This window comes from Carassius auratus, chromosome 30 (assembly GCF_003368295.1).
Source record: "Carassius auratus strain Wakin chromosome 30, ASM336829v1, whole genome shotgun sequence".
NCBI lineage: Eukaryota > Metazoa > Chordata > Actinopteri > Cypriniformes > Cyprinidae > Carassius > Carassius auratus.
Window position 1 is genome coordinate 17245615 of NC_039272.1, and position 12642 is coordinate 17258256.

The following is a 12642-nucleotide window of genomic DNA, read 5'->3' on the forward strand; positions in this document are numbered from 1 at the left end:
CGAAATGGTCCAATATGTCAAATAAATGATTAAACAAAAATTTTGAAAGAGACTTTTATTATGTCATTATTAATGCAGATAAAATTACCCACATAAATCAAGACTGTAAAAAGATTCTTACCTGATTAAACTTCATATTAATTAAAAGGATAATCACACAGATGGACACAAAATGACATTAAAGTTATTAGAAATCAGCTTCACAATATTAAAAACTTATTTAAATATTTCTTATAATTATTTGCAACTTTTTTATTTTTTGCAAATTTGTAAAAGAAAAAAAAATATATAAACACATTACTTTATATTATAGATTAAAACCTTCAGTTTAAACAAAACTGTAACTGTAATCAGCTTCACATTGTACAGGCTTTCAATTAAAAACAAAAAACTAAAATATATTTAAAACTCATTTTTAAAAAGCTGCTAGAAATGCCCACATATCCCCCATTTATAACTGACAAATAGTAATAGCAGACTCATACCACACCCAGAAGCCAGGATATACTGGCTCACTGAAAGAGGCTTTAAACTGATGAATAAGTGACATAGACTCAGACACGGTGTAGAACGAAAGAGTGCCTCCTGCGCAGTCCAGAAACACCCCGATACGGGAAGAGTAGGGTGCGTTAATCTCAACCTGGTCTTTGTTGTGTCGAGCTGAGTAGCTGGAGTCAGAGCAGAAGAGACTCCAGGACTTGCGGTTGTAGCCAATACGAGCTGAGTCTCCGTAACCTGTTCTCTTGATGCCTTTAAAAGCCACACCAATGGAGGCTCCCTCTCCGCTCCACTCCACCTCCCAGTAGTAGGCACCTCCTGAAAGCGGCTCTTTGCACAAGACCTGGGGCAGGCAGTCAAATCTCTGGTTGCTGTCATTGTAAGACTGAGGGTCTTTCTTTAGTGTTGCTTTCCTATTGTTTCTGGAGAGGTAGAGCTGTTTATATGCTGTGTTGGGGTCCAGAGTTAGCTGGCAGGCATCTTGAAAATAAACAAGATAGACAAGAGCTGATTAGGATTGGTGAATTAAAGCTTGTACTTGAATGTGTGAAGACAAACAGGGAGGTGAAGGTATGAAGACAATGAATCTCTGCCCACTTTGCATGCAAGTATCTTGATCCATGTACATATATCCTGCTTTTGGTGCTTTAAAAGCTTCTTTTTTTTTCTTTGAGGCCTCATAAAGTAAGTCCCACAATTGATTTTGTATGCATTAAAATGCCAATTTGCATGGGTCAAGTTAAGACACATAAGACCACACTTTTTATATGTATATTATTAATTGAAAAAATATAGAATTAATAATTAAAGGTCACATCAATCATGTTAAGCAATGTCTACAGATCAACCATGCCACAATTGTAGTGTTTAAGTTTTATTAAAAGAAACAAAAATAATGCATATGAAAAGACGGACATTATTGCATATTTATTTTAGGGTTTCCTATAGGATTCCTGATCTGGGAACAGTTTTGCTATGGTCTCCAAATATGAACAGACTGGAGCAAATCTACAGTGGCCAAGAGAGCTCAATGCGCTGCAACTGTACAAAACACTTTAAATAGAAAAAGCACCATCAAATCAATAAAGCATCTTCATCAAGGTGACAGTGTTGTCAAATTGATGAAGCTGTTTTCTTAACTTGCAGGTGTTTTTTCTATTTGCAGCGAGTTGAGCTCACTCGACCACTGTATAAATCTGATCCTAGGTCAGAATTCCTGATGTAAGGTGCAGCATGCATGTGGATAAATCACCTGCTTGAGTCTGCACATTGGCTCTCAGAGCTGGTTGGACTTTTGGAGGTGCTTTCTGCCAGAGGTGCGTGAACGTCTCTCATCTAGAGGGCCGAGAGTGTCGATACACATTTAAGACACTCTCTATATTATTCTATATTCTATCAAACAACCTATCTTAACATAATTATTAGTTGACTCACACTACCATTCAGAAGTTTCAGGTACGCAAGATGTTTTTGAATGAAGTCACTTAAGCTGTAATAACAGCAATACTGTGATATATTATTACAAATGAACATTTTCCACTTTAAAAAATATATATTTTATAATTTAACTTATTCCTGATGACAAAGCTGAATTATTTGCAGCCATTACTCCATTCTTCAGTGTCACATGATCCTTCGTAGATCATACTAATATGCTGATTTGGTGCTCAAGAAATATTTATTATAATTAGAAAGTTTTATTATTGTTATTATTAGGTTGATAACTTTGTGGAAACCATGATAAATTTTTTTCTGGATTAAGAGAATGTAAAAAAAAAACATCATTTTTTTAAAAATGGAAAATACATTTCCTTTACTGTTACTTTTGATCTCTTGAATAAAAACATTTATTTCTAAATAATAATAATAATAATAATAATATCTCTTTGACACCAAAATGTTGAACAGTAGCATATGTAGAGTGTTTTTGTCCTCTAGAAGATTACACTGCTCTCAGAAGAGAAGACGAAATGTTGTTGGATGGCAGTTATCATGATTTTCCCATACACCCACTCACTAAGCAGTCTACGATCATTCTTACAATATGCTTGGACACAAACTCAGTATGTAAGGATTGATGTTAGACTACTTTCACTAAAGTTTTACAGGATGAATGCCAGCATGCTTTCTGAGGACTTTCTGCAAGCTTCCAAAACAAATAAAAATTGATATACTATTTGAATGAATCATCAGCAGAGGTGAGAATTCTGCTGACCTTGAACTCTATGTCCTGTGCATGTTTTCTCTACAACAACGCCCTCTGGTCTTGGGCAAAAAGGAAATTCTTGTATGAAAACAAACTTACACTGGAGGAACTCGTCCCTTGTCCGGGGAGTGTTGCTGGGACTCTTGTACATGTCAATTTCATCAGCTAGAAACACAATAAAGAGAGGTTTTAAGCATGCAATGATGTCAAACTTTAATCTGATCTTTCATAACAAACAGATTATGTTTCTGACAAAAAAAAAGGAAGGACCATTAGGTACTTTCTGGATAGTACTTTAGGTACTTTCACATTAGAGGTGAGAATATATACACCACTGTTCAAAAGTTTTATTTTTTATTTTTAGAAATGATACTTCTATTAAGCAAGGATGCTGTAACAAAAATGACAGCAAAGGTTTTCTACTCATTTAAGAATACATATAAAAATATACCTCACAGTTACCACAAAAATTCAGCAGCACAACTGTTTTCAAGATTAATAGTAAATGTTTCTTTAGCAGTAAATCAGCATGATAGGATAATTTCTAAAGGATCATGTACTGAAGACTTAAGTAATGGCTGCTGAAAAAATCACATTTGTCATCACAGGATGAAATTTATAGAACAACGTTATTTTAAATAATAATTCTGAATTCTGAAAGGTAGCATAACTTCTGATTGGTGGTGTATGTTTAACTGAAGGCCAAAATAAAACATCCCCAATGTGTGTTCTGTTCATAGAAGAGATCAGCTCATAAATATGTATTTTAATGTGAGGTCATTCTTAAGATCGTTGCTTAGCAACAGGCCAACAATTCCTTGGAGCTTGCTTTGACAAATACCATTCCAAAATTCCAGCTATTTTGAACAAAGCAAACAGCAGGGCAGCTAGAGGTTCCTATTTTCATTAACTTACACTTCGCAGACCTTTTCTTCTTACGGTCCTCTAGCTGGCAGAATGGCATTTTGTTCACTGGAAGAGAATTGAGAGTTATGAAGGAAGTCAGTTTACTGGTTAAGAAGAACCACGATAAACACAAGAGAGTGTGATATATTTCCACATTCTCACGGAACAAAAATAGCATTTCGAAATGGGTATAAGACAGTGGCTATTAAATACAAGAGTGTATCTGTCATACTGGACCATACCTGTCTTTGCCACCTTGACCAGCTCTTCATTGCTGAACTCATTTAGATGTTGTTTCATCTCAGAGACGGTTTTGGTAACAGCGCCAAAGGAGAAGTAAGGGTTCACAGTAACAGAGGGCAGCTCCTCAGCATTAGTCTGGGCAATCAGCATATGGTAACTCTGCGATAAAATACAGAACAATCTTAGTCTAATTGTTTTAATGATAGATTGCTCTGCACGCTTATTTTTTCACATGCTAATGGCTCTAGTAGTAAAAAAATATTTTGCATGTTTTTTCATCACCTGTGAAATAGTAGAAAAACCAACAATACATCCTGTGTTGAGGGCCACTAAAATCTACCCACATGTTTATTTCAACACTGCTGGTGCAGAGTGGATGTGTATTTTGTGCAGCAGACTGTTTCTCAGTCACCTGGATGAAATGAATGTGGTCCTCAGTGCGAGAGAGTTGTGTCAGCTCATTGTCTCTTCTCTTCAGGTCAGTAATTTCTTGGCCCAGACGCTCCATGTGGCCTTCAGCAGTGTTAAGTGCAGCCTTCTTATTGGTCGAGATGAGTTTGGTCATTTCCTGTTGCATTCTTTCAATGGAATGAAGCATGTCACCAAACAGCTTTTCACTCTCCTGCAAAGCCCGTTGTGCTGAACTCTGAAAGAGCAATTGTAATCAGTATTCTATTTTGAACTCTGCTTCATTTTCTTTCTTGGAAATGCAGAACTTATATTTTATACACACATCGATTCAGAAAACATTCCCGCTTCGTTCCAAGTAAGAATTGGTCAGACCAGAGCATAAGTCAATGCAACATATTCTTGCCTAGCGGAGAATTAATGTTGATCTTGTATTATTTTCTCATTTAATTTACTATTTTCTTTTATTGTTAATGTATTGTTTTATTATTACATGACATATTTACCATCCAGACATACCTTGAGTGCATCCACAGCTTGTTTTAATTCTTCCATTTGCTTCACTCTATCATGAATCTTTTCCTGGATCTCAGCTTGGGTGGCGCCCAACCGTTGCTTTGAACAATAAAAAAGAACAAATTCATGACAAAGGAAATGTTATAAGTACAGCATCCTTCCACACCACAACCACTTACACATGATGACAAATACTATAGCTTAGATTGTTTTCTCATTTCCTTTTGGGTGGAGAGCACTCACTGGCCATGTTTGTTTTAGAGGGGTTGGCTACTTTTATACTCAATCTAGCATATTCAGCATACAGAGAATGTCATTTTTTGCATGAATAGGTGCACTATTGCATAGAGGAGGTGAAAGGTTGTTTTTTATGCTGGTCATTATCACCATTTAATCTGTTGCCATAACACATTCACCAGTGTAATATTTCCATTGGTAAAAATATGATCACAACTGCACTTTTTGTAGTCTTACCTGCATTTCCGCCCTTTCCTGTTCAGCGGACACCATGTCGTGGCCCTTGTGCTCTTTCACCGTACACAACACGCAGATACACATCTGGTCCGTCCGGCAATAAAGCTCCAGACCTTTCTGGTGCTGTGGGCAGATCTGACGATCAAGGTGTCCGATCTCATCGACCAACTTGTGTCGTTTGAAGGTGGATGATTCGTAATGGGGCTTCAAGTGCTTCTCGCAGTAGGAAGCAAGACACATCAGACAAGACTTGACAGCTTTGAGCTTCTTCCCGATGCAGATGTCACATCCCACGTCCTGGGGTCCCGCATAGTTGTAGTCAGGGGCCGGAGGGTCCGGTGGGAGAGAGTCAGAGTTTCTGAGGGATGAAGATGAATGGCGTGAGGACTGAAGGCGGCGTGGATTGGGCCTCTTATTGTAGGCGACCCTGCACTGGGGACACAGGTACTGTCCAGTGTTGTCTGCATGATCCCAGTAGGTCTTGATACAGACAGAGCAGAAAATGTGACCGCATGGGATGGAAACAGGGTCCCTGAGATCTTCCTTGCAGAGGTAACAGAGGTCCTGGTCAAGCGACATGGTTAGATCCCAAAAGATCTGACAAAAGGAAACGCGCCTTCGTGTGCGAGACAGGAAAAGTGAGACTAAAGTGCCACCACAGAATGTTATATAGAGTAAACAGGGAGGGAGGCTAAACTGGTTATGCAGAAACCAGTAAATGAAAGGGGAGTGGCTGAGGCACAGGTGAGGACAGTGAAAAAAATGAAACATGTATCATCAGATGTCAATGGAAATGATAACAGGGAAGAAGAGAAGCATGAGTGATATGTAGGGCATAAAGTTGTTTTGAGAGTTGCGGGACTCTAGAACAAGCACTCTTCAATTCAATTCAAGTTTATCTGTATAGCCCTTTTTGGGATACAAATCATTACAAAGCAACTTTACAGAAAATTACATTTCTACAATATTTAGTAGTAGCTTTTAAATGGTGACTGTCAGTCTGTGTGCATATGACAGGATTTTTCAGAAAAATTCATACAAGACGTAGTTAACCAGATGATGAACATTATTAAGAGCAATTATTATATGATGCAATCACACTTTCTAGCAATATTTGTTAGTTCTGTTTGTTAATTCAGGGTTAGCATCATCTGAGGTCCTCTGAGGGGTCAGCATCATCTCTTCTCAGGTGTTCTGGATCCAGACTGGAGCTTGTGTAAATGATAGTTACATTCCGTGGTAAAACAGAGAAACAAATAGAGACTTAAATAGCGTAGGTGCTGTTCCAAACAGGGATGCGTTTTTAATCTAGATTTAAACAGAGAGAGTGTGTCTGAACCCCGAACATTTTCAGGAAGGCTATTCCAGAATTTGGGAGCCAAATGTGAAAAAGCTCTTCCTCCTTTAGTGGACTTTGCTATCTTAGGAACTACCAAAAGCCCAACGTTTTGAGACCTTAGGGAGCGTGATGGATTGTAACGTGGTATAAAGCTTGTTAGGTACGCTAGAAGCTAAACCATTTAGGGCCTTATAGGTAAGTAATGATAATTTGTAACTGATACAGAACTTAATAGGTAGCCAGTGCAGAGGTAATTTGGTCATATTTTCTTGACCTGGTAAGGACTCCTCAAGGGTAACCGCTGCAATTTGGACTACCTGTAGCTTGTTAATAGAAGATGCAGGACAACCACCTAGAAGTGCATTACAATAGTTAAATCTAGAGGTCATGGATGCATGAACTAGCTTTTCTGCATCAGTAACAGATAACATGTTTCGTAGCTTGGCAATGTTTCTAAGATGGAAGAATGCAGTTTATGTAACATGAGAAATATGGTTTTCAAAAGACAAGTTGCTGTCTAATATAACACCCAGATTTTTGACTGTAGAAGAAGTAACAGTACATCCGTCTAGTTGTAAATTGTAATCTACAAGATTCTGTGTACTGTTTTTTGGTCCAATAATTAATATCCCTGTCTTATCCGAATTTAATAGGAGAAAATTATTGGTCATATAATCTTTTACATTTTTAACACACTCTGTTAGCTTAGATAATTTAGAGGTTTCATCTGGTCTCGTTGAAATGTATCATCAGTATAACAGTGGAAACTATTTTCTAATAATATTACCAAGGGGCAACATGTATATTGAAAATAGAAGGGGACCTAGGACGGATCCTTGTGGCACTCCATATTTTACTGGTGATAAATTAGATGACTCCCCATTTAAATAAACAAAATGGCAGCGCTCAGACAGGTAGGATCTAAACCATCTTAGAGTCTGCCCTTGAATACCTGTATAGTTTTGTAACCTATCTATGAGTATTTCATGATCTATGGTGTCGAACGCAGCACTAAGATCAAGTAAAACTAGCAATGAGATGCAGCCTTGATCTGATGCAAGAAGCAGGTAATTTGTAATTTTAACAAATGCAGTTTCTCTGCTATGGTGGGGCCTGAAACCTGGGGCCTATAAAATTCTTCATACAGATAAAAATTTTTTGCAGGAAGGAGCTCAATTGAGCAGACACAACTTTTTCAAAAATTTTAGACATAAATTGAAGATTTGAAATAGGCCTACAATTTGCCAGTTCACTAGGATCTAGTTTTGGTTTAAGAGGCTTAATAACCACCAGGTTAAATTGTTTTGGGATGTGAACTAAAGATAACGACAAGTTAATAATATTGAGAAGCAATTCTTAGGCTAAAGGTAACAACTCTTTCTGTAATTTGGTAGGTACAGGATCTAATAAACATGTTGTTGGTTTAGATACAGTGATAAGTTTATTTAGTCTTTTTCATTTCGTCCAGTTCATGTGTATTTTTGGGTACAAATAGCTGTTGAGATAAATCAGGCAGGTTATTTGCGAATCTGTATTTGGTGGCTGGAACAATAGTTCTGCTCAGAAGGTAATGCTGAGCCATATATTTAATATCAGTGATACACATGCACGATTCAAGGAAATGGTCTGTAACATCACGATATCTATATCAGTAAGATCGATTCCATGTGATTTAATTAAATCTAGTGTAGTATTTTGGTGGAGTAGACTCATTTAGACCAATATAATAATTTTGTTTTAGCAAGGTTTCAGTCAAGCAGAGTATATCAAAACTATTATCTGTGATCATTTCATTTACAAAAACTGCTTTGGGTGTGAGTGATCTAATATTTATGAGCCCAAACTTTAAGATAGTTTTTGTTCATTTACTTTACATTTTTCTGGTTTAATCACATTAAGATTTTCTCTAGATCCTACATTAAATGTATATTTTGACCTCACTATTCGGGGAACAGACACAGTCTTTTGTACAACGCAAGTACTTCTATCATTAGAGTGTGTAGAACAAAATTCATCATAATAGTTATTTGAGAATTGGCTTACTAGTCATATGGAGCGAAGTGTCCTGGAGATGTTGTCAGAGAGCAGCTCCACTCCGACTCTGCTGGAGTGCAGGCCATCAGTGCGAAACAGCCTAGGACGCTCCCAGAAAAGATTCCAATTATTAACAGATAACAGTTTCTGTTCTTTACACCATGACAACAACCATTCATGTCCTCGTCGATATGTGGGCAGTGGTCCTGGCACGATGATCGTTGCCGCATCATTTGCACATGCATTTCTTTTATCTTTAATAAAAAGGCTTGTCTTATGACTACTACGCCTGGTGGCAAGCCATGATCTCATTGTTAGAGTGTTTCTGAATGGTGCTAGGGGCTCCATGCTTGGGAATAGTGCTCCTCTGCGTAGGAGCTACCATGATGGATGAGTGCTTAGAGACTATTGACCTTTGGCACACGCCATCAAAACTGGAGTGCAATTTATTTGGAGGGAGGATGAGTGTACTTTGTATGTTTTCCTCCTTGAAAGACTTTTGAGTTATAAGAAAGTATGTTTTATAGTAGGAGCCTTTTACCCTCCAAATATCTGAATTGTGCGTCTAAGTACTGTAGGTGAGAGTGAGATGATTGGAGCATGAAGAGAGCTGTTACATTGTCGGTTTGACCACAGACATTGCTATCATACATGCCCAAATTCAACTGAAGTGAGTCTCTCTATACAGACATAAAGAGACAAATACAATTTTAAAAAGAAAAACAAAAATATATTACAATAATTTGCTTTGCAATTGATCAGGTTAAGACTGGTTAAACTCATACCATCTCATTTACAACAAATTATCTACTAAAAATTTTCACAAAATATTTTATTTTCTGTGTTTTCTTATGACACTGAAAAAGTGACAAAACATGCACAAACACACTTTCTGTTATATTATTTTAATTGCTAGCCTATGTTGTTGTATGTTAATTTTTCAATAAAACCTGAACACAACACTGGGTGAAGTTGAGGGTGATGGTGGATGTACTAAAAATAACTCTAAACAAGAAATTTGAATAACAAAATAAGTGCCTGTAGAACATGTTACTTTCCCGTACAGGGACGGTTGTATCAGTAGATTAAAACAAACTAAATTTGTATATTATATCAAACTTTGAGACAGAATTGCAATGAAAATTTTTTTTATAAACACACATTCTCACTGAGTTACAGATTCACATCTAGCCATTCTGGCAGTGAAAGCCAACTACCATTTCAAATGTTTTTGATAGTTTACAGCAGAAAAAAAGCTCACAAAATTGAGCACATTTTAATATTTACAGCAGCAACTTTAAATGAAACAGCAGCTGCTACATCTTTCAGCAATGCCAGACCCATTTTCCTAAGAAAAGGCGTTTATTCCTGTTACTCAAAGACGATGGAAATAAGTGTTTGTTTTAGATTAGCCTCTCTCATCTCTCTGGAGCATACATCCTCTGTACGGCACAGTCCACAAAGCTCCAGGAATCTCTGTTGCAAAACAGGAAGTGGAAGTGAGTTTGCAGTGGCTCACATTCAGTGTGGTGAAAAGCTAATTAGAACATATACTGGGACTGCAAATCCACCCCCATATTCCTCAACAAATCTGAGTCATCCCTTTTATTTGACCAAAGCCGATTGTTTTTTAACAATTATTTTACTCTAACTTCCATTTTATGTGTTGTTTTTGTTTGGAAATTGTACATAATTGGATAGTATCTAAAATCAAGTAATCAAATGGACATTTATTGTATGCCCATCTCAAACTAACACTCAAGATTATTCTTACTTAAGATGGCTGTCAGCTTGTTAGTTTCAACAGCGTGAGTAAAAATGTTGGCAGGAATGCACCCAGACGTGATAAGGGAGATAACAGCAAGTCAAGATAGGCCTGCAAAGGTGAAAGTTTCCACTGTTGGAGAGAATTTCCAGACTTCAGCAGGACATTTGGCCTGTCAGTGCATGAGAGTCTGCAGCCAATCTAATGATGTGTCTGACTCTGGATCATCTGTGTCAGTGGCCATATTGTGGTGTTAAGCCATAGTTCTAAAGGTGCCAACAAAACCCTAAATGGTTAGTCTAGTGTAGCCAGACATTCAGACTGATGGCTGAAGATCTGGAATTCATGGCAGCTTTTTTAATTGGAATTCATTAGCCAAGGCCCGCCCATGATGCCATTTGACAGACATGTCAAACAACCAATCACAGTTCATTTCGTTCAGCGTCACGTTTCAGGGTGTGGAAATGTCGCCACAATAACAGACCAGTGTGTAAAACTCTCTGACATATTTGAAAGATTCTGTCGCGAACTTTAAATATTTCACATACTTTTGAATCTCTAGTGTTTAACTGATCCTGATAAACGCTCGTCATCACAGTTGTAAACACTATGGCTTTCATTCTCTCATGAGGGGGTTTGGCGCCACAGCAGTTATGTTTCCGGGTGGAACATTAAAGAACGCTACACACACGTCTCCCAGAAATCCTGTAGAATTCAACCAATCCAGTGACTTCGACAATCCTGAAGTGTTTCCACGTTTGTGTGCCATATGCATCAGATGATTATCCAGTGGTCTGTGGGCATGACGTTTGAGGTTGAGACTACTAAATGGTATGTAGTGTGGTCAGTGTTTACTGTACTGCATGCAGAGTATTTATGATCTGGTCTTTCCTGATCTTTCTATCAGAAACTTCCTGTCATGCCACAGTGACACATTTGTAAGGAAACGTGCAGATGTAAGTGTATCGCAATAATAGAGTGACTGACTGACGATTTATCTTTTGTCTCTCATTTGTTGATAAAGAGTTGTACGGTCAGCCTACTCAGACTATTTCGCAAAACTTTTGTACATTAGATTCACAGGATATTTAGTAGAAAAATAGGTGAAACTAACTCTGAGACTCTTAATGTATTAGCATAGTGATAAGAATTTTACAGTAAGCAAAAGAAGAAAAGCAATATTTCGGCTTTAGACATTATTTTAGTTATGGTGTGCTAATAATATACATTCACTTATCCAGACATTCCTTCCGAGTCAAGTAAAGACAAATTCATCATGCTGTGACAAATTCATCATCAAATTAATATTGCTTTTAATGCATTTAAACGGTATTGAAGCTCCCTGCATGCTTTCCTTTGAGTGCTGGTCTTCCTTTGTGCTCTTTGAGAATTTCGTTCTGCACAGCCTGTTTAATTTTATTTGGCAATAGGCCAGGTGAATAGCCAAATAACCCCCCCCCCACACACACACACACAAACATAGACTTCACTCTGCCTTTCAGCCACCAAGACTCATAAAGGTGACCATTGTTCATAGGGAGCGTTTGCAAATACCTTGTTTCCACGCACTCCATCCACTGACCAATCATAGGGACAGAGGCAACCCCTTGGTTTTTACAATAACAACATGCACCTATAAACACTCACTCTCTGGACTTACTCTGTCACCCTCCAATGGCCACATACCCCTTAATCAGGTAGTTTAATGAGACTTGTCCTCTGACCCTTAATATACACAAGGAAACATGAAACCTCTGGAAGGCTTAGTCAAGTATGCAGCTCCTCCAATTGGAAAAAGCTCCCTTGTGAACCAGTGTGAACTCAGCCGGGTCAACATGAGGGTGTGGAGAACAATAAAGGTTGTGTTAAAGGAACTGATTTATTTTGTACGGTTTACAACATTTCCTCTCTAAGAACTATGAAGACCATGAGAAGAATATGAGGGCCGACAGTCCATGAATAGGCCTGTTTCTTCATTTTAAAATCATTACTTCATGCTGCAGCTGGAGAAAACAGCAAAAACTTAAATCAGATCTGCAATAAGGGGCCTAAACTAGCATGACAGCTTTTTGAGTTAATGAGTAATCACAGCCTATACCTTGCAGTGTAACTTTATCTATTCAACTCTGGGAAAAAGGGGAAGATAAACTAGTTTATCAGAGAGCAGACCATTTAAGGAGAGAGGTGAAACTATTTATGAAGTGATGCAAGATTTGTGCCTGGGTCTGATGGCAGGACTTGTAACCAATGAAC

At 37.8% G+C, this 12642-nt stretch overlaps 1 protein-coding gene across 2 annotated transcripts; it reads right to left on the reverse strand.

The window, feature by feature from the left end:
• Window positions 1–40: 40 nt before the first annotated feature.
• On the reverse strand, window positions 41–6270 carry ftr83 (finTRIM family, member 83). Of its 2 annotated transcripts, XM_026211802.1 has the most exons (8): window positions 5252–6270; window positions 4781–4876; window positions 4266–4499; window positions 3853–4012; window positions 3620–3676; window positions 2804–2869; window positions 1751–1833; window positions 843–978 (listed from the first exon to the last, which is right to left on the reverse strand). In XM_026211802.1, exons 1-7 carry the CDS (start codon window positions 6020–6022, stop codon window positions 1775–1777), a joined length of 1443 nt encoding a protein of 480 aa, XP_026067587.1. In that variant the 5' UTR covers window positions 6023–6270; the 3' UTR covers window positions 843–978; window positions 1751–1774. The 2 variants fall into 2 exon arrangements, with proteins under 2 accessions (XP_026067586.1, XP_026067587.1); XM_026211801.1 differs by lacking the exon at window positions 1751–1833 and having other exon boundaries at window positions 41–978; window positions 5252–6266.
• Window positions 6271–12642: the final 6372 nt, after the last annotated feature.

Bases quoted from the DNA above. Each gene is read 5' to 3' on its own strand.
- ftr83 (XM_026211801.1), bottom strand. From the start codon at position 6,022: ATGTTTCATTTTTTTCACTGTCCTCACCTGTGCCTCAGCCACTCCCCT. The intron at 4,013-4,265 runs GTGACTGAGAAA...ATTTTATCGCAG, and splicing joins ACCACATTCATTTCATCCAG to AGTTACCATATGCTGATTGC. The intron at 2,870-3,619 runs GTAAGTTAATGA...TTGTGTTTCTAG, and splicing joins GAAGAAAAGGTCTGCGAAGT to CTGATGAAATTGACATGTAC.